General features: G+C 41.4%; 1 protein-coding gene across 1 annotated transcript in view; it reads right to left on the reverse strand.

The window, feature by feature from the left end:
- SHROOM3 (shroom family member 3) overlaps positions 1 to 13941 on the reverse strand; it is a 120401-nt gene extending 106460 nt beyond the window's left edge. Inside the window, exon 1 of the mRNA XM_038582385.1 lies at positions 13834 to 13941. Coding sequence (XP_038438313.1) covers positions 13834 to 13913 — 80 coding nt within the window. The 5' untranslated portion in view covers positions 13914 to 13941. The remainder of the gene's footprint in view (positions 1 to 13833) is intronic.
- Between the last annotated feature and the right edge of the window lie 8400 nt (positions 13942 to 22341).

A 22341-nucleotide genomic window follows, 5' to 3' on the forward strand; every position in this document is an offset into this window, starting at 1 on the left:
AGGAGCTTTGAAATCTAGATTTGGAGAAGGAAAGGTGAAGGGCGAAATGCTAGAGAGAAATAATACAGAGATTTCTTTGTGTTTATCTTAACATCCATAAAATTCAACTTTCTACCCAGTGACCATCTTCCCCTTTTCCCCACCCAACAGACATTCTTGGTCACATTTAATATTTGCAGATAGAAATGACAATAGGACTGGAGGTCCTCTTACTGCTCTAGAACTTAATGGTGATGCTAAAAAAAAATAATAGAAATTATCAAATCATTGAACAAGTACCTGTTATACCTATGTCCCTGGCTACAGGTCAGTGAGCATTTAAACAAACAGGCAGAACAATGGACGATAGGGTCTCGTGACTTCACTGGCAGGTGCCAGGAACCTGAGAAGAAACTAAAGCTGCAGCTCAGGTGTGTTATATTTGCATGTAACGCTTGGCAAGCTACTTCTTTATCCCCTCAACAATTTGGAACGCATGAAAATTATAGGTAAATATATTGGTGTAATTTTCATTAAAATCAATCATTCTTCCATTCAGTAAATACTGAGCACCTGCCAAGCAGAAAAGCTACTGGTAACCAAGTCCATTTCTTTCTGAGTGAATTCCTACTCACCAGCTTAATCCACACTGGTTCAAAGCCACATAGGAGGATAGGACAGGTAGAAGTCAGACATTCAAATAGAACTTGAATCGTGGCTTCCCTACTCACTAGGTGTGTGACTTTGGTCTTCCCTTGGAGCTTCAACTTCCTCATTTGCAAAATAGGGACAAGAAAAAGTTGATATAACTACCTCATGGAGTATTTCCTATATGCTAGACACCAAGAGTGGCACCTGATAACAACTGTGACAGGCGGTCACCCTCCATCAATCCCTTTCTCTTCTCGCATAGCCGATGGTCACCAGGTCATGCCATTTTATCTCGGAAATATTGCTCGAGTCTCTCCTCTACTTCCACTGCCCCAGTTCAGGCCTCATTATCTCTTGGCCTCCTAAGCTCGTCTCCCTGCTTTCACTCATGTGCCCCTTAAATCATTCTCTGCATTCTGACTACAGCTAAGTGTCACTCCTCACTGAGAACCATTCAATGGCCCCCCGCCTCCTGGAGTAAAGTACAAGGTCTGTGAATGGCCACCAGGTCATCCTGTCTACCCCTCTAGACTTTTAGCATTCCCTACCCAACACACATCACTAGGCTTATTTTCATCCCTGGGTCTTATCTTAGGCTTCGATATTGCCTATCCCTGTGCAATGCCCTCACCTCTTCTATTTTTTTTTTAAGATTTTATTTATTTATTCATGAGAAACACACAAAGAGAGAGAGAGAGAGAGGCAGAGACACAGGCAGAGGGAGAAGCAGGCTCCATGCAGGGAGCCCGACATGGGACTCAATCCTGGGTTTCCAGGATCAGGCCCTGGGCTGAAGGTGGCGCTAAACTGCTGAGCCACCCGGGCTGCCCTATTAATGCATTTTAATTTTAATTTTAATTTTATTTTTTAAAGATTTATTTATTTATTTATTCATTGAGAGAGAGAAAGAAAGGCAGAGACACAAACAGAGGGAGAAGCAGGCTCCATGCAGGGAGCCCGACGTGGGACTCCATCCCGGGTCTCCAGGATCACACCCCGGGCAGCAGGCGGTGCTAAACCGCTGTGCCACTGGGGCTGCCCTATTAATGCATTTTTTAAAGCTCAGCTCTGACTAGGCAATTTAGGAATGCCTTCCTTGATGCCCCCAGCTCCTACGCCCAAGGTGGGCCAAGCGCTTCCTACCCTCCAGCTCCTGTGCATGTCTATCTCACTGCATTTACCACATCGATTGGAATTTATTTATGAGTTTTTATCCCTTACTAGGCTCTTCTCCTTAAGGCAAGAACCATGTCTTATTCATCCTTGTATTCCCCCATCACCTGACACAGTTCCTGGTACCCAGTAAGGGCCAGTAAAAAAAGTAAATGAAGGAATTAAGCCAGCAATGTGACTCCCAGCTCATGCTCTTTGCATATGCCTCACCCCATCTTAAACATATTGTGTATCTAGAACAGTGGTTCCCAACTGGAGATAAATTTGCTCCCAGAGGACATTTTGCAATGTCCAGAGACATTTGAGTTGTCATAATTGGGGGTGGAGGGCGTATGCTTCTAACATCTAGTGGGTAGTGGGTAGGGTTGCTGCTAAGCATCCTACAGTGTCCAGGATGGCCACACATCCCCGCCCACAACAAAGAATTACCCAGACCAAAATGTTAATAAGAGCCAAGATTGAAAAACACTGATCTAGAATAGAGTCTGATACATCTAAGACCTCAGTGTAAGATTCCTAACTCTGGCAGCTTAGTGGCAGTAGTGGCAGAAAGGACAATCATGTAACCATGCAGCATACTGTTTGAAGTTTATTGAGCAGGTCTGCGCAATATTTGCTCATTTCACAGTGTAAGACCTAACGGAGTTCAGTTCTACTTTTGTAAATTAGACTTTATTTTTTTAAAGATTTTATTTATTTATTCATGAGAGACACAGAGAGAGGCAGAGACACAGGCAGAGGGAGAAGCAGGCTTTTTGCAGGGAGCCTGATGCGGGACCCAATCCCCAGACCTGGGGATCACGCCCTGAGCCAAGGGCAGATGCTCAATCGCTGAGCGTCACATATAAGTCAGACTTTAAATAAAGAAAGCAAAGGTCCTACTCAGGACCAATGGAGTCTGATGCATGGCTCTCTCTCCTACTTCTCTCCCAACACACACGTAATCTATCTGCTGCAGGCCTGCACCTGTGAACAACCAGCTAGAATGCCTGGACCATATGGGTAAACCTATATTAGCTCACCAGCTATGATGTTGTTGAAATGTGTGTGTGTTGTGTTGCCTGTGTGTGTGTGTGTGTGTGTATTCTCAAATATATTTCTTACCCTGTGATCTCATAACCTGGAACACCCTCTTCAGGAAGGCCTGGCTTACCTGGGATCTCAAGGAAATGAAAGATTAAACATTTTTAAGTTGTCAGGTGAGTTTTTTATTAGCCATTTGACACAGCACAGCTGAGGCAGTAGCCTGTGACACGGGCACAGGCAGACCTATTTCTCAGGGACTGTGTAGTCCCACAATGATGCATACCCTCTAATACATGCTCGTACTGGGCACTTCTTTTTATTTACTCATATTCCACCACCTAATGTTTGCAGATGATGCACATGGTGAAGGCGGCTGCCTAGAAGAATCGAAACCAGGACACAAGTTCTAAACTTGCCACAATGACCCCTGCCTATAATTCAGCTGCATGACCCCCCGTCCAAACCCTGAGGCAAATTTATGACCAGTTTCTCCTGGTAATCTTTAGCTCCTCTTTCAGTTGCCCTTTTATCAGTCCAGATGTCTTCTGCTTTTGAGAAGAGCCATCTTTCTTGTCTCAACAACTCCCTTTTCTCTTTATCTAGCTTGAATTATTAAGCCCCTAAAACTGACTGCCAACACTGAACAGGTTAGCCTCTGCTTAATGCACACTGGCACAGAAGTGGCTGTGTAGTTTTATTTTTGTAATCAAATTTAGCACAATTCATCCTAGAATTTCCAGGTTGAAAAGAGGCAACCTGGGCTCTTTTTTTTTTTTTCTTTTTTTTTTTTTTAAGATTTTATTCATTCATGAGAGACACAGAGAGGGAGGTGAAGACACAGGCAGAGGGAGAAGCATGCTCCCTATGGGGAGCCTGATGCAGGACTCGATCCTAGGACCTCGGGATCATGACTTGAGCTGAAGGCAGATACTCAACCGCTGAGCCACCCAGGTGTCCCTATCCTGGACTCTTTAAGACAGCCTTCAGTCCCAGTATACACTGGGTGAGTGACCTGCCTTAACCAAGGAGGGAAAAGGCTGTACAATGAAAACTTAAGACATTGATGAAAGAAATTGAAGACACAAATAAGTGGTAAGATATTCCATGCTCAGGAATCGGAAGAATACTGTTAAAATGTCCATACTACCTAAAGCAATCTATAGATTCAGAGCAACCCCTATCAAAATTCTAATGGCATTTGTTCAGAAAGAGAACAAACAATTCTAAAATTTGTGTGGAACCCTAAAAGACCACAAAAAGCCAAAGCAGACTTGAGAAGAAGAATAAAGCTGGAAGCATCACACTTCCTGATTTCAAACTATACTACAAAGCTGTAGAAAGCAGAGCAGACACGTAGATCGATGCAATAGAGAGCCCAGAAATAAACCCACACATGTATGGTAATTAATTTATGATAAAAGAGCCATGCATATCCAATGGGAAAAGGACACTGTCTTCCATAGACAGTGCTAGGAAAACTGCAGAGCTAAATACAAAACAAGGAAACTGGACCACGACCTTATACCATATGCAAAAATTCACTCAAAATGGATCAAAGACTTGAATGTAAGACCTGAAACTATAAAACTCCTATAATAAAACATAGTAAGTGAGCTCCTTGACATTGGTCTCGGTGATGATGTTTTGAATCTTACACTAAAAGCAACATAAGCAAAAATAAACAACTGGGACCACAGCACATCAAAATCTTCTGTATAGCAAAGGAAACCATCAACAAAATGAAAATGTAGGGCAGCCCAGGTGACTCAGCAGCTTAGCGCCGCCTTCAGCCCAGGGCCTGATCCTGGAGAGCGGGGATCAAGTCCCACATCGGGCTCCCTGCATGGAGCCTGCTTCTCCCTCTGCCTGTGTCTCTGCCTCTCTCTCTCTCTCTCTCTCTCTGTGCCTCTCATGAATAAATAAATAAAATCTTTAAAAAAAAAAAAAGAAAGAAAGAAAGAAAGAAAATGTAGCCTATGAAATGGGAGAAAATATTTGCAAATCAGATTCCCAAAAAGTGGTTAATATGCATATATAGAAGTAATCACTCCCTGCGTGGAGCCTGCTTCTCTCCCTTTGCCTGTCTCTCTCAAATAAATAAATAAATAAATAAATAAATAAATAAATAAATAAATAAATCTTAAAAAAAAAAGAAGTAATCACACAATTGAATAGAAAAATAATTTTTAAAAATTCAATTAAAAATGGATAAAGGAAAAAAAATAAAATAAAAAATAAAAATGGATAAAGGAACTGAACAGATATTTTTTTCCAAAGAGGTCACACAAATGTCTAACAGATACATGACAAAGTGCTCAACATCACTCATCATTAGGAAGTGCAAATGAGAACTACAATGAGGTTTCACTTCATGCCTGTTAGAATGGTTATTATCAAAAAGACAAGAAAGAACAACTGTTGCTGAGGATGTGGAGAAAAGGGAACCCTTGGGTACTGTTGGTAGGAATCTACGTTGGTGTAGTCCCTGTGAAGAACAGTATGGAGGTTCCTCAAAAAGTTAAAAATAGAACTACCATGTGATCCAGCAATTCTACTTCTGAGGTATTAATCTGAATATTGCAAAAAGACTAACTTAAAAAGATATCTGCTACGCCCATGTTCATTGTAGCATTATGTACAATAGAAAGACATGGAAACAACCCAAGTGCCCATCAATAAATGAATGGATAAATAAGTTGTGGTATATATATAATGGAATATTATTTAACCATGTCAAGAAAGAAATGCTGCCATTTACAAGATAAATGGACCTCAAGAGCATTATGCTAAGTGAAACACGTCAGAGAAAAACAAATGCCATATGATCTCACTTATATGTGAATCTAAAACAAAACAAAACAAAACAAAAACCCTACACCAAACTCACAGATACAGAGAATAGCTTGGTGGTGGCCAGAAGCATGGGGTTGGGGGTAGGCAAAATGGGGGATGGTGATCAACAGGTACAAGCTTCCAGACATAAGTGCTGGCATTGCAATGTGTAGTATGGTGACTAGAGTTAACAATACTGTATTGTATATTTGGAAGTTGCTAAGAGAGTAAATCTTAGGAGTCTTTTTGTCACAGATAAGAAGAGTATACCTTCTTACCACAAGGAAAAAAAACTGTAACTATGGGTGGTGCTGGATGTTAACTAAACTTTTGTGATAATCATTTTGCAGTATATAAAGATATCAAATCGTTGTGTTGTATGCTTAAAACTGATATAATGTCATATGTGAACTGTATCTCAGTTTTTTTTTAAATGCTAGATTTTAACCTGAGAATTATTTTGTTAGATGGAGAATCAATTCTAGACCAATCCTACACATACTATAATGTTATCCTTTCAATATGTTTCTGGATCATTTTGGTTTTTTTTTTCTTATGATTTTATTTATTTATTCATGATAGATACAGAGAGAGAGAGGCAGAGACACAGGCAGAGGGAGAAGCAGGCTCCATGCAGGGAGCCTGATGTGGGACTCGATCCCGGGACCCCAGGGTCACTCCCTGAGTTGAAGGCAGATGCTCAATCACGGAACCACCCTGTAAACCGGTTGGTCTTTATTTAGAATTCATTTGTCTTTAATATTTAGCCCTTATTATTTAGCAAATGGCTAAAGAGCAGTGTTAACTTTGGCAATGTTTCCTCGTATGCACTAACTTTTGGTGACACTCTTCCGTATAGACCTCCAAGCATACACTTTTTACAAAATGGCATAACAGAATCTCATGTACCCCCACCTCCATGCTCTCTCACCACACATTGCCTTGTCTATTTCAGCAGTAATTTTTCCAGAGAAGTCTAAGGTGTAATCAAATCTTACATGGACGTGGACACAGTTCCTAATCAAAGAAAGCTTTTTGAGGGAAACCCACTCCATTACTTTACTTTCTTCTAGTGTTACAAAAACTAAACTGGATCTGGAGGGGGTACCTAAATCCTGTGGTAGAGGAGGGAAGCAGTAAACCTTTCAAGGCAATCTGAAAGAGTTCACGGAAACTTGATTCCATCAAGGCAGCAGCAGCAAATGTGGGTGAGGGGAGCTCCTAACAAGATATCCTAGTCTTTAAGAGGCTAGCCATCCACTTCAAAGAATCACTGCCATCAAGAAATACTCCGTAATATTTCATCTCTTCAATTTTTAAGACACTTAAGAAGCCACAGGAGTCACGACTTAACGCTTATGAGAAGTTAAGTACCGTTATGTCTACACAGTTCCTATCATAGAGATGGACCATGGATGAATATTATGACAAAAAGTGGCATATCAGAAGGATGCTACAATACACCAAATGAAAAATCTGGGTCTGTGGGTTTCCTTTCCCTATATTATTGCTTGAAAAAAAAAAATTGATGAGTTGATTTCTTTTCAAACTTTCCAGAATAAAGTAACTTGGTTTCCCCATCTTTTGAAGAATTGGATAAAATCCTAAGTTTAATGTACTTAATAGAAGTAGGCCATCAAGGCATGTCTGGGTGGCTCAGCAGTTGAGCGTCTGCCTTTGGCTCAGATCAAGATCCTGGGGTCTTGGGATTGAGTCCCACATCAGGCTCCTCACAAGGAGCCTGCTTTTCCCCCTGCCTATGTCTCTGGTTCTCTGTGTGTGTCTCTCATGAATAAATGGATAAAATCTTAAAAAAAAAAAAAAAAAAAAAAGTAGACCACTGAGAACAAGGGAAGCGACTGTCTTCATCTGGTCTTCCCTGAAGCACTGTGTTCCGTGCCACACACTACCCATCTGAGAGTGATGTGGATAATCTGGAACACAATCAAGGAAGAAAAACCTTAGGACCCAGGACTCCAGATCATGACATGGGAATAATGGGTGAAAGAATTCAAGATGACTGGAAAAGACAAGATTTAGCAGGAAAATGATAACTGCTCGGAAGGTTGGAAGGTGATGAGGTGGAAAAACCAATCGATCAATGGCTTCCATTTGTTCCAAGAAGGACGAGAGGATGGAAGTTAGGAGACAGCAGGTGATAAAGTTTATGTGAAGAACATTGTTGTGAACTGAAGTGACCTGAAAACCAAACCGTCCACTTCTGTCCTGAGTGAATTCACATCCCCTGATGGTGCTCACATGGAGACCCCTCGCCCGCATCAGGGGGCTGTTGTAAAACATACAAGATCAGCTGAACTGCTTACATTTTCAGTGCCCTTCTGACCCTGAGGTGCTCTGAAAATGCCTACCTTGCGAAGGAAATAATTTGATGTCTTTGTGTAGGTTTTCCCAGCACAAAGTTAAGGCGTCCCTTTGTTCCATTAAAAGAGGCCATATGTTAAACTAGTCTAGTTCACTCAGACCAAAAAACACAACACAACAAAAACAAAAGAACAAAGTCCTTGTAAGGATGCCCCACCAAGATTGTTTATCTATACTCATCCACTTAAATTGGCTCTTTTGAAATTTCTGTGTGGGCTGTACAGGGTGGATAGATACAGCCTCGCTGCTGCTGTCAGGTCGCCCAGTTGGAATGTGGAGAACTCCACTTCAGCCAAGGAACCTTTGAGATTCTCCTTTCCTGGCCTCCATTGGCCGGAAAGATGCTGAACGAGTTTGAGTCCTAAGAGGCATCCTCTGGGGCTGCTGAAAGACGGTGGGTCACACTCCAGACTAACCAGTGATGGAGAGACACAGCAGCAGGGAAGGTGCTGCTTCAGACAACACGTCCTTTTCATGCTGGTATTTGTAAAGTGTGCCAGAAAGAGAAGTAGCAGACTAACTTCTACTCTACAGTCACCACTTCCTATTGAACAGTTGCGTAAAAGATTTGTAAAAGACGTAAGGAAACAGGGTGTGCCAAATAACACAGGCTTTGGAGTCAAAGAGCCTGGCTCCAAGTTTTGACTCTTGAATTTCTTTTCTTTCTTTTTTTTTTTTTTTAAGATTTATTTATTTATTATTCATAAGAGACACGGTGGGGTGGGCAGAGACACAGGCAGAGGGAGAAGCAGGCTCCATGCAGGGAGCCCCACATGGGACTCGATCCCGGGACCCAAGGATCACGCCCTGGGCTGAAGGTAGCACTAAACGGCTGAGCCACCCAGACTGCCCTGACTCTTGAATTTGTAACTGACTTTGCACAAGTAAGTGACTTAATCTCTCTAGGCCTCAATTTTCCAATCTATAAAGTGGGGCTAATAGTTGCTGGCTCACAGAGAGGACTAGAGAACTGCCAACTTCTATTATTTTCACAGAAACAGAAAACTAGGTCCCACTTGAGCTTGCTTCTCCTTGAGCCCTGTCCCAGACACAGCAGGAACAAAAGTGGCATTGAGGTAAGAATCTAGGTCACATCAGATCTGTTGCTCTGCTGATGGGAAAAGAACATGAGTCCAGACTGGGTCATGCTGACAGTGAATGTGAATCCTATATAATTTTTAAAGGAAATAAAATAAAACTATATGCCCTCACATGGAAAGATGTCCAAAATGTATTAAGTAACAAAGTGTATTACAAGACAGAGTGATTACCTCTGGGTAAAAGGATTATTACCAACATAAATGATGATAATGAGGATAATATGACGATATTATATGAGGATATATAAAAGAAAAAGGCTGGAGGAATTTCAGTCCACCAGTGGATAATGATTTGGGGAGCAATTAGGATTGTTGGGATATTCACTCTATATCTGCTATTTCTGGAATATTTGGATGTTTATTATGAATATTGTTAATTTTTAAATTAGGAAAATAAATATTGAAAAAGCATATTATCCTATTACAGAGTCTAAATTTTAATGAATACTGATCAGTATAAACCACAATAGGCAATTAATAACGATGATAGATAAGCTAATGTAAGAAATGCTCCTGTATTCTCCTTTTGAAATGATACTACACATCTCGTTTTATTTTATTTTATTTTTTATAAATGTACTTTTTATTGGTGTTCAATTTGCCAACATATAGAATAACACCCAGTGCTCATCCCGTCAAGTGCTCCCCTCAGTGCTCGTCACCCAGTCACCCCCACCCCCCGCCCACCTCCCCTTCCACCACCCACACGTCTCGTTTTAGACTCTCTTTCATCATACCATAAATCCTCTCATGAACTTCTTTAAGTAAGGATTTGTGGTGAACACTTTGAGCGGTGCAGCCTTACAACCTGGTTTGAATCCTGGCTCTATGTCTTACTCATTGTACCATGGGCACATCTCTTAATCTCTGTGCCTTGGTTAATTTATCTGTCAAATGGGACTAATAATAGTACCTCAAAGAGGTGTTGTGAGGTTATATTGAGATACTAGTAAAATGCTCAGAACAGTGACTGGTATATAATAAGCACGAAGGGTATAGCCATGATTCTTTGAATCCTCTTTTAGAGAAAGTTGTGAACGCAAACGATACATTTATCTCAGATGACCTCCCCTTGCCCCCCAAATCTCGAAAATCATTCCCACTATCACCTTTTTAAGACCAGGATTTTATCACTCAACCAACAGATTGTTGCCGTCCTTCCCTACAGGGGCTCCTTGCCCCTAGCACCTGATGCTGCAAACTGTCTTGCCTGGCATGGCGGGTGCATTGCTGGATTCAACTCTTCTGAGCTTTCCTTTTCTCTCTTAAAACCCAGTTTAAATGACTTCCGTGGTTCCCACTGTCAAAAGTTTCTATTTCAAACATTTTTATTCGTCCCTTCACTCAAGGGCCTCGCCTTGCCTTCTGTGTATGTGACACCAGTATTTCAATTTTTTAAATTTTATTTTATTTTATTTATTTATGATAAGCACACAGTGAGAGAGAGAGAGAGGCAGAGACATAGGCAGAGGGAGAAGCAGGCTCCATGCACCGGGAGCCCGATGTGGGATTCGATCCCGGGTCTCCAGGATCGCGCCCTGGGCCAAAGGCAGGCGCCAAACCGCTGGGCCACCCAGGGATCCCCGTGACATCAGTATTTCAAACAAGAACCCTCTGCTTCAGCCACACTGGTCCACTCACCGTTCCCTGAGAACAAGAGCATCCCCAATTCTGAGCCTTTGCCTCAGGCAACTGTGGCACCTTCCCCTCTTAATCCCATCATCTCAGATCCCAGCGAGTAATCCTATATACGCAAGAAAGCTGTCAGATCACTCAAATCTATAGCTACTTCTATTTTGAATTCCTAGAGCAGCTGATACTCTGGCCCAAGCTCTCACTGAGACTCAATTATACTCACTGGGGAGTAGGGGGCCGGGGGGTGGGGTTTATATGTAAATACAAGAAGCATTTATTGCTCAGGTTTTGGGAATTCAGAGATGAAGACGACAAAGTCCCTGCCCTCACTGAGTTCACATTGCATTGGAGGACATGGAAAGTAAACAGATAATTGCTTGGCCGTGGCTATCCATACGTTGTGGGAGGCACACACAGGTACAGTGGTGGCCCAAAGACAGAAATAACCACAAAGGCAAGAATTAACATCAAATGCATGAAATGTGTGCTTCATTTCCCCCCCTCCCAACCAAATTTGCCCTTTCTTTGGCTGATCACAAACATGGAGCTGGCTCTGAAATATATTTTAAGATCCTGCCCTACTTAAGCTCTCGAAACAACAGGCTCTGACCGGTTTCCCCTCTCCAGCACCAGCCTCTCCCTGGAGTGTATTTCCACCTTCCCCTTCTACTTAGTTCACCTCTATCTGCCTATTTATTTGTTTAAAACGTGAACCAACTGGTCAAGTACAGTAATATAATTCTGCATTTGGCTTGAGACCAATGCATTGAGGGCATTCAATAAATAATGGTGCCCAGTGTTACTTCCTTAGATCCTGGCTGCATATGTTTGAGCTGAAAGCTGCAGGGATCCAGGAGGCAAGCTCAAGAGATGGCAGATGAAGGGTGGTGGAGCTCTGGAGACCTGGGAGGCGAATTCGCTCTGCCTGCCTGACCCAGAGAGCACACACCTGTGTTGGGTTTGGTGCAGTGAAGCCTATGACACGCGAATGTTACTCCCTTGAGTTGGTTAGGGTGTGACCTACCTGACAAGGTTTTCCCAGATTCAGTCTGGGGAAAAGTACTTAAAGACTTCCTCCCTGGGGCCATACAGCCCGTGTTTACTTGTCTTCATTAAGGAAATCCTCCTTGCTGTGAGTAGGTGGTTCTGGGAGGGGTGAGGCATGAGTCTCTGTGGAACTGTATGGGCTCTCCCGAGGGAAGCGTGGGGAGGGGACAGGAGTCCTTTAAACAAAATTTCATGGACGACATGTGTCCATCAATCCATCCATTTGTCTTCTCTATCTACCATGTGATAAGCAGTGAGGTTATAAAGAGGAATATTATGGGGCTTGGCTCATGGGAGATACTCAATAAATATTTGCTAAATCAGATTCAAGCTTCTGTATTAGTTTTACTCCGACTACCATTTCCTACTAGAGGATATTCTGTGCTTTCTGTATGACAGATACTGTTCTAGCATAGTTTCAGCCCACAGTTAACAGAGGCATCTTGGCCTGCATAAAAAGGATATTCTGGCATATTCTTGGATTTACATCCCAGATTTCCTCATTCTTAACCTCATTCTCTGCTGTCTTCTCCCAATCTCCATTTGTTTTTTGGGTTTTTTAAAAAGATTTTATTTATTCAGGCAGAGGGAGAAGCTGGCACCATGCAGGGAGCCCGACGTGGGACTCGATTACGGGGTCTCCAGGATCACACCCTGGGCTGAAGGCAGCGCTAAACTGCTGAGCCACCCGGGCTGCCCCCAATCTCCATTTGTGTATCCACTGTTTGATCCACTGTTTCTCCTGGCTTCTGGCTGATAATCCAAGTACAGATTGCTTTCAGGCAACACTGCAGTTTCAACTTAGCCTCCAGCTCTCCCTGCTAAGCTGCCTTGTTTCAGACAGCAAAGAGCTGGAGAGAAGTTTAGGGATTTGGCTCCCAGTTCTAGCTAGATCACCTGGCTTTGGGGCAATTTGGCTTGCCCAGCTGCATCTCCCATTCTCTCTATAGAATGGCAGTGATGCCAACTGGCCCAGAGATAGGCCAAGGGTTGGTGAGCTCATAGCTGGAAAGGATGATGCATCTGAGAACAAAGTAATATTATGAGGTGAAATTCTGATTTTATGGTCCATCAATACCAAGGCTCATGCTGTTTCTGGCTTTTCTGCTTTTGTGATTTTGGCACACTACTTCCAAGGAAGAGGTCTGAATAATTAGCATGACTCGTCTTCTCAAGCACACACTCCCATATATAGAATGTATTTGGCACAAAATAAGAACACCCAGTTGTAGCTGGCTGCTAATCAAACACTACCAGCAGGTGAGCATGAAGAGCACCTGGTTTGGAGAAATGCTTCTGATCCAGGAGAGCATTTTTTAAAGTGTCACTAAAAGCTAGATTCAATTAAACTACAAGTTTGAAAAAAAATCATGTTACAAAATGAGAAGCTGATCTTTACGCTAAAAGATGTAGAAACTACTGATTACAGCAACCAAAGAAAAAGAAAAACCACAGAAAGACACACAAAGACACTTACGAATTACTTTTTTCCTCTATAGAGTACACAGATTCTTTGAGCATGAACTGTGAAGGTCTCCCTAGAAGAAAAACCCCTTTATCCCTGTTTATAATAATCTAGCAGCCTACAAACATGTTAGGCTGCTACATACACAAAAGAGCAGGCAAAATCCAAAACATACACAAAAGAGCAGGTAAAATCCAAAACAAACACTATTCTCAAAACCAGAATGGAAAACAGTAAAACCAATGTATGGATCATAAAGTATGGATAACCATAATTGTTCTTATATTGTAATATTCAAACATAAGAATGAACAAGCAAATGTTATTTCTACTAAAAAAGAAAGAAAGAAAGAAACTTGTGAGAAATAAGAGTCTCTTACAGAAAAGGCCATCTAACCTAAAATCAGCCCAAAGGTCACTGGAAGACGCATTCAACATCCCTTTTGCTCTTGGCATACCAAGCACTTTCAATTTACCTGATGGAGGAAGTAAGAGAGTAACAAATCCACTTCTCCCCAGGAGCCCTCATGCTGCCCTCACTTACGCATTTTGCTGCCTTCTCGGGTTTTGGGTCCCAAGCCTGGGGAACACGAGAGCCAGGCAACCGCCCTTGCTTAGCACCATATCTGAAACAGGCCAGCAACACGATTGGTATGGGAGAGGAGGGCAGCCCAGAGGGAAGAGGAAGAGGCTCTTACTCACCATTTGCTCAGAGCTGGCACTGATTATAAAAACAACAGAACTCCCCCATGCAGGGGCACCTCCCAGCCACCTTGCCTCATCGCCAATTTGCAGTAATAGGCTCTGCTGTGCACATGAAAAAGAAGAGACCTGGATATGAGGAAATGGCCAATAGGCAGAAAGCAAAGAGAAGGACCCAAAACTCCTCAGAGAAACATTCACTTCAAGGGGGGCTTTGTGATACCAAGGGCGCTTCAACAATTCACGTCTCTCAAGAGTCGGGACTTTACAGAGTCGGGAGTTATACATGGATTTCTTAGGTACTCAGTAAATGGCTCCCAGCATCTGTTTGGGGTTGTTTGCAGTATCCCCCTATAACTAGAACCAGGCCTGTTTAGGGTTGCCAGCCGAAGGTATGAGCAGTCCTTTGAGACCCAAGTTAAGATGGTTTCTGAGACCTCTCAAAGATCTAGCTTCTGGTTGCTTCAAGAGTACTGCCTTACACATCTGTGTGTGGAATGATGATCCCTCCTCCCCAAAGCCCACTCTGGTTTCTAGAGGCAAGAGCGTATAGATGCACGGTAGTTCTGGGTTGGTCTATGTCATTCGTGACCTATTTAGGTCACTTTGACGGTTGGCAAAAGCTTTAGAGTCTTCAGAAGTAGGGAACACATTATCTCTTTCAGTCTGATTCCTGGACAACCCATTCCCTAGGATCATATGGCAGGTGAAGCACATATAAGAAGGGATTGTTTCATTTACGTCTTTCTAAATTTGCTTCTAAAGAAAACAAATTATATCACCTTATTCCTGAAGGTGATTTTAAAGCTGTGCAGATAGAGATTCAGAAGAAAATGAGGATGGTCTTCATGGATGACTCCTGCTATTTAAAGTGTTGAACCCACTTGGCCTGGTCCTATTGCATCCTAGACAATTAACCTTTAAGTAGGTTCTTTGAAAGAAGATTTTGACTAAAAAATTTTTTTGATATATTTAATTTACACTAATATTTAGAGTATAAAGGCAACTCATGCTTTGAAAATAACTAACCAATCAACCGATCATCTAGCAGCATTCTCTTTTTAGGAATAAATATAAATATGTAATATTAGACAATTCATTTCTGAAGTTTCTATATAATCAGTGCTATTAAAAGAATTGGGACAGACAAAAGTAGAGATTCAAGTCTCCTGTTGACTCACCTAACAGGCTTGGCCAAAGCTTTTTTTTTTTTTTTTTTTTTTACCTCTTCCAAAAGACAACCTCTTAGGTGTCCAGCTCCCTATCACTCCATCCATTCTCCAATCCCTGTGCGAACTGGGTGCTGTCGCCAGTTCCTCTGGGCTACCCAGATGCCACTCATTGCAGAGATTCAGAGTCATTAAATCTTGCCAGACCTGACCTGGAGGCCTGGGAGGGGAAAGGCATTACAGAAGAGGCATGATCCCAGAACCATGCACACTCCCTTTCAAGACTCAACACACACAGACTTAGTGAGGCTCCGGTCCCAGTTTGACTCATGATCCCTAAGCCTAGAGACTGGGGCATTTCCCCAAGGCAAGCAATGGAAAGAGTTTTGTCTCACTTCTGACTGAGGACATTCCCACAACTTCTGAAGTTTGGGTTCATCCTTAGAACCAACAGATTTGTCACCTAGGGTAGAATTTTCTACATTCATATTTTGTTTCTCCCTAGCAAGATTCATATCGCCTAGAGGAGCCAGTGGATTCTGAAGTTGTCTTCAGCTTCAAAAGCCCCTAAGCCTCTCTTCTCAAAATGACAGCACCACCTGGAGATGCTACACGGAGAGACATGGAGTTTCACACATGAAAAAGAGAAAAGCAGCCTGTGTTATTTGGAATCATCTCTTTTTCGAGGCCCTTCCTTCTCTAAACATAATGGTTCTTCTCTTGTCCTCAATTTTTGCTACCATGCATCCATTCCTGATTATATTACCAGGATGAGGACCAGCCCTCAATCCTCATGTTTTCATTAGACCTAGAAAAACAATGTGAAATGGAGAGGCCCACCTACGGCATCAACAAAGGTACTAGTTCGACCCTTCCAGGCCCATTTTTCAGAAAAGCACTGTAAGATTTTCTTTTGAAAACTCCTGGTTACTTAAATAAAGGTGTATATTGCATAGAACTCTCTTTCCTCCCATCCAGAAGTGAATTCTAAGACTGTGGTTCTTCAGAAATTATAGATGGGATTGCTAAGCATCTTAGGAAAAGTGACTTTAAATTAGTAGTAATTTCACGGATGAAGTAAAAGCTTGCTTCTGAGTCCCTATACTTCACGTGAAAGTATCCACATAGAACGTCCATTAAATAATTACCAACTTGTGTCCCCTTGGATTCCTAATGGTTGGAGTATTTGTTGAATAGAGATGGGTAGAGATGTGTGTTTCTGCACCATCAAGTATGCCAAATAATTTTAAAATAGCTGGATGTTTCTTCAAATATTTATCCCATGGCACTTAAAGTAATGAAGAATATCGTGAAATTTCTGAATTTCTATTAAAAAAACAAGGTTCTAATGAAATAAAGGGTGCATCAATCATACATTCTGCTTGTTAATGAAATATACTCAGGGCATGAAGAGTTCCCACAAACCCAATTTGAAGATTTGGATTTGTCAGCATGAGAACTGAGTAGTCCCAACTCTTAACTGTAGACAATCCATAAGCAAGAGAATCCGTTGGGACACCAGAGGGATAACTTTCATGTTAGGTGCCAGGGCCAATGTCCACAGTTTCTGTGCAGGATAATGATGGGGCTTTCTGATGCTGAAATCCAAGATCGGCATGAAGACACTAACCAAATGTGAGAAGCCTTCCGGAGTCTTTGCATTTTTGCCAACCCTGAACATCCGGAGGACCTCATATCCTAAGTTACTCTAGTGGCAGAGGAGCCATGGAGTTTCTTTGAGCGCCTAAGGTTACTGTGCTCCAAGGATTCGTGAGAATATGGAGGGGAAAGATTTTGAGATTCCCAGAGGGAGCTCTGATGAAAGTCTCAGAGTAGATACCCTTAGAAAGATGGTCCATTTCTCTGGAGGTCTTTTCAGTCTGGTCTAGACAAGACAGAAGTCATCTGGAAGAATGGTAACTTGAGTTCCACATTTCTAGAACTTCAGAGCCTGAATTGTAGGTTTGACTGTTCCTGCATCAAACTGTAAAAATGAATGTTTTCATCAAAGGGTGAGAATTCACTGTTTCCTTTGTGACCAGCTCATGAGAGTTTACAAAATGAAGAGGTAAGCAGTGGACTCCCTAACAGAAGAGATTGTACTCTCTGGCACTAGCAGGAAGATTTATGATCTCAGAAGTATAGCTGATCAGAGTGTGATCTTGAGCCAGCAGAACCTGGGCCACTATGCAATGGCCATACTGATGAGAAGACAGAGGTGGCCAGGATGGTCCAGTGAAGACCATTTTCTACCTTTAGCTGGACCACTTTTTTTTCATTTGTTTTTGTTGAAGTTGAATTTGCCAACATATAGTATAACACCCAGTGCTCATCCCATCCAGTGCCGTCCTCAGTGCCTGTCACCCAGTTATCCCAACCCCCCGCCCATCCCCCCTTCTACAATCCTTTGTGTATATTGCCCTGGGTAACATTGACATTTTCACAGTATTTATTCTTCCAATCCATGAGCATGGACTATGTTCCCGTCTCTTTACATCTTCCTCAATTTCTTTCATAAGTGTTCCATAGATTTTAGGGTATAGATCCTTTACCTTTTGGTGAGGTTTATTCCTAGGTATCTTATGCTTTGGGGTGCAATTGTCAATGGGATTGACTCCTTAATTTCTCTTTCTTCAGTCTCCTTGCTAGTGTATAGAAATGCCACTGATTTCTGGGCATTGATTTTGTATCCTGCCAGATTGTCGAATTGCTATATGAGTTCTAGCAATCTTGCGGTGGAGTCTTTGGTGTTTTCTATATACAGTATCATGTTATCTGCGAAGAGGGAGAGTTTGACTTCTTCTTTGCCAATCTGAATGCCTTTTCTTTCTTTTGTTGTCTGATTGCTGAGGCTAGGACTTCCAGTACTATGTTGAATAGCAGTGGTGAGAGTGGACATCCCTGTCGTGTTTCTGATCTTAGGGGAAAGGCTCCCAGTGATTCCCCATTGAGAAGGATATCTGCTGTGGGCTTTTCGTAGATGGCTTTTAAGATGCTGAGGAATGTTCCCTCAATCCCTACACTCTGAAGAGTTTTGATCAGGAATGGATGCTCTATTTTGTCAAATGCTTTCTCTGCATCTATTGAGAGGATCATATGGTCTTGCTTTTTCTCTTGTTGATGTGATCTACCACGTTGATTGTTTTACAAGTGTTGAACCAACCTTGCATCCTAAGGATAAATCCCACTTGGTCATGGTGAATAATCTTTTTAGTGTACTGTTGGATCTTATTTGCTACTATCTTGCTGAGAATTTTTGCATCTGTGTTCATCAGGGATATTGGTCTTTAGTTCTCCTTTTTGGTGGGATCTTTGTCTGGTTTTGGGATCAAGGTGATGCTGACCTAATAAAACAAGTTTGGAAGTATTCCATCCCTTTCTATCTTTCAGAACAGCTTTAGTAGAATAGGTATTGTTTCTTTAAATGTTGGATAGAATTCCCCAGGGAAGCCATCTGGCCCTGGACTTTTGTCTCTTGGGAGGTTTTTGATGACTGCTTCAATTTCTTCGTTGGTTATTGGCCTGTTCAGGTTTTCTATTTCTTCCTGTTCCAGTTTTTGTAATTTGTGGTTTCCCAGAAATGCATCCATTTCTTCCAGATTGCCTAATTTATTGGCATATAGCTGCTCATAATACGTTTTTAAAATCATTTGTATGGGGATCCCTGGGTGGTTCAGCGGTTTTGCGCCTGCTTTTGGCCCAGGGCACGATCCTGGAGTCCCGGGATCGAGTCCCACGTCAGGCTCCCGGTGCATGGAGCCTGTTTCTCCCTCTGCCTGTGTCTCTGCCTCTTTCTCTCTCTCTATCATAAATAAATAAAAATAAATCTTTAAAAAAAACATAAAATCATTTGTATGTCTTTGGTATTGGTTGTGATCTCTTCTTTTTCATTCATGATTTTATTAATTTGAGTCTTTTTTCTTTTTAATAAGTCTGGTTAATGGTTTATCTATCTTATTAATTCTTTCAAAGAATCGATTCCTGGTTTTGTTGATCTGTTCTACAGTTCTTCTAGTCTTTGTTTCATTGAGTTCTGCTTGAATCTTTATTAGATCTCTTTTTCTGTTTGGTGTAGGTTTGACTTGCTGTTCTTTTTCCAATGCCTTTAGGTGCAAGGTTAGCTTGTGTATTTGAGTTTTTTCCAATTTTTTGAGGGAGGCTTGTACTGTGATGTATTTCCCTCTTAGGATCAATATTGCTGTACCCCAAAGATTTTGAATGGTTATATCTTCATTTTCATTAGTTTCCATGAATGTTTTTAATTCTTCTCTAATTTCTTGGTTGACCCATTCATCTTTTAGTAGGATGCTCTTTAACCTCCATGTGTTTGAGTTTCTTCCAAGTTTCTTCTTGTGATAGAATTCTAGTTTCAAAGCATTGTGGTCTGAAAATATGCAGGGAACAATCCCAATCTTTTGTTACCAGTTGAGACCTGATTTGTGACCCAGTATGTGGTCTATTCTGGAGAAAGTTCCATGTGCACCTGAGAAGAATGTGTATTCCGCTGCGTTCAGGTAGAAAGTTCTGTATGTATCTGTGAAATCTACTTGGTCCAGTATATCATTTAAGGCCCTTGTTTCTTTGGGGATGTTCTGCTTAGAAGATCTGTCTTTTCCTAAGAGTGCCATGTAGAAGTGTCCTATTATTAGTGTGTTATTATCTAAGTATCTCTTTACTTTGGTTATTAATTGATTGATATACTTGGCAGCTCCCACATTAGGGGCATAAACAGTTATTATTATTAGGTCGTCTTGTTGGATAGACCCTTTAAGTATGATATAGTGTCCCTCTTCATCTCTTACTACAGTCTTTGGGATAAACTTTATCTGATGTGAGGACTGCTACCCCAGCTTTCTTTTGAGGGCCATTTGAATGGTAAATGTTTCTTCACTCCTTCATTTTCAGGCTGGAGGTGTCCTTAGGTCTCAAATGAGTCTCTTGTAGATAGCATATAGTGGGTCTTGCCTTTTTATCCAGTCTGATACCCTGTGTCGTTTGATGGGATCATGTAGCCCATTCATGTTCAGAGTTAACTATTGAATGATATGAATTTAGCATCATCATATTACCTATACAGTCCTTGTTTTTGTGGATTCTTTGGGCTCCCTCTTTCTTTTTCTTTTTCTTTTTTGTGGGGGGCTCCCTCTTTCTTTTACAGGATCCCCTTTAATATTTCTTGCAGAGCTGGTTGGGTGGTCACATATTCTTTCAGTTTCTGTCTATCCTGGAAGCCCTTTACCTCTCCTTCTATCCTGAATGACAGCCTTGCTGGATAAAGTATTTTTGGCTCCATATTTTTCTCTTTTAGTACCCTGTATATATCATGCCATCCCTTTCTACCCTTCCAGATCTCTGTGGAGAGGTCTGCCATTAATCTGATATTTCTCCCTGTATAATTTAAGAATCTCTTGTGTCATGTTGCCTTAAGAATTTTCTCTTATCTTTGAAATTTGCAAGTTTCACTGTTAAATGTTGAGGTGTTGAATGGTTTTTATTGATTTTTTTTGTGTGTATGTGTGGGGGGTTCCTCTCTGTCTCCTGGTTCTGAATGCCTGTTTCCTTCCCCAGATTAGGGAAGCCCTTGGCTATGATTTGCTCAAATATACTTTGTGGTCCTCTCTCTCTCTTTCTCTCTCTCTCTCTCAGCTTCTTCTGGAATCCGAATTAGACATATACTCTTCCTTCTCAAGCTATCATTTATTTCCCTCAGCCTTTCTTCATGGACTCTTAATTTTCTCTTTTATCCTCCGCTTCCTTCCTTTCCATCAACTTGTCTTCTATGTCACTCACTCTCTCTTCCACTTCATTAACCCTAGGAGTTAGAGCATCCAGCTTGAATTGCATCTCAGTTCAATTATTTTTAGTCTCGCCCTGATTAGATCTCAATTCTGCAGTAATGAAGTCTCTAGAGCCCTTTACGCTTTTTTCCAGAGCCACCAGTAACTTTATAATTGTGCTTCTGAATTGAATTTCTGACATCGTATTGAAATCCAAATTCTGTAACTCTGTGGCAGAGAGTACTGTTTCCGGTTCTTTCTTTTGTAGTGAATTCTTCCTTCTAGTCATTTTGTCCAGTGCAGAGTGGCTGTATGAGTGGGCTGAGTCAAAAATATCAACCACGACCTAAGTAAAATACACCCTAGATGATTTCAAAGAGGTCAGAGACCAGAAAATAAGAGAAAAAGAAGAACAGAACAAAATAAAACAAAAGGACCACTAAAGTGAAAAGCAAATTTTAAAACGAAGTAGTAAAAATAAAAAGCCAAAAACCAAAAACAAAGATGAAGAAAAAAGAAAAAGGAAAAAAGAAAGAAGTAAAGAAAAGAGGAAAAATAGGGGGAAAAAGGAGGGTGGTGGTGGTGGTGAGGAAGTGGTAGTAGAGAGAGAATGTAGTCTACCTGAGGGGTCCTAGAGGGTGATCCTCTTGGTTTTGTGTATATTCTGTTCTATATGTTAGAAGATGCTCAATCCCAATTTATATAAAATAGGAATACTTATATAAAGACTCAACATTGACCACAGAAACATAAACAAGATAAAGGAGGGGGGCAGAATGGGAAGGAAGAGAGAATATAATCTCATAAAATGAACCAACATGGTGTTCCACTTGGTTCTGGGTGTATGTTGGTGATGTTTTAGAAGGTATTCCACCATTGTACAACAAAACAAGGTAGAAAAAAAACAAATGGAAAACCCATATCTTCTATATCTACCGAAATTTAGTTGAATATGTTGAAGGGAATCCAGAAATACAAAATAGATCCAAGACATGTAATTTTAGAAATATGAAAGTCAAAAAGGAAAAAACTTAAAAATGAAGAGCTGGTAAAATATTGTAGTTAAGGTGGGAAAAGAGAAAAAATATTGGAAAAGTTTAGCCTCATATAAAAACTAGTTGTAATGGAAAAAGGAAAAAAAAAGGAAAAAGGGGGGACCCTCTAGTTCTTTTTTTTTTTTTTCTAATTTTTTATTTATTTATGATAGTCACAGAGAGAGAGAGAGGCAGAGACACAGGCAGAGGGAGAAGCAGGCTCCATGCACCGGGAGCCCGATGTGGGATTCGATCCCAGGTCTCCGGAATCGCGCCCTGGGCCAAAGGCAGGCGCCAAACCGCTGCGCCATCCAGGGATCCCCTGGACCCTCTAGTTCTAATGCTATTTTCCCTCAGTCCTGGAGCTTTC

This window comes from Canis lupus, chromosome 32 (genome assembly GCF_011100685.1).
Source record: "Canis lupus familiaris isolate Mischka breed German Shepherd chromosome 32, alternate assembly UU_Cfam_GSD_1.0, whole genome shotgun sequence".
Lineage (NCBI taxonomy): Eukaryota > Metazoa > Chordata > Mammalia > Carnivora > Canidae > Canis > Canis lupus.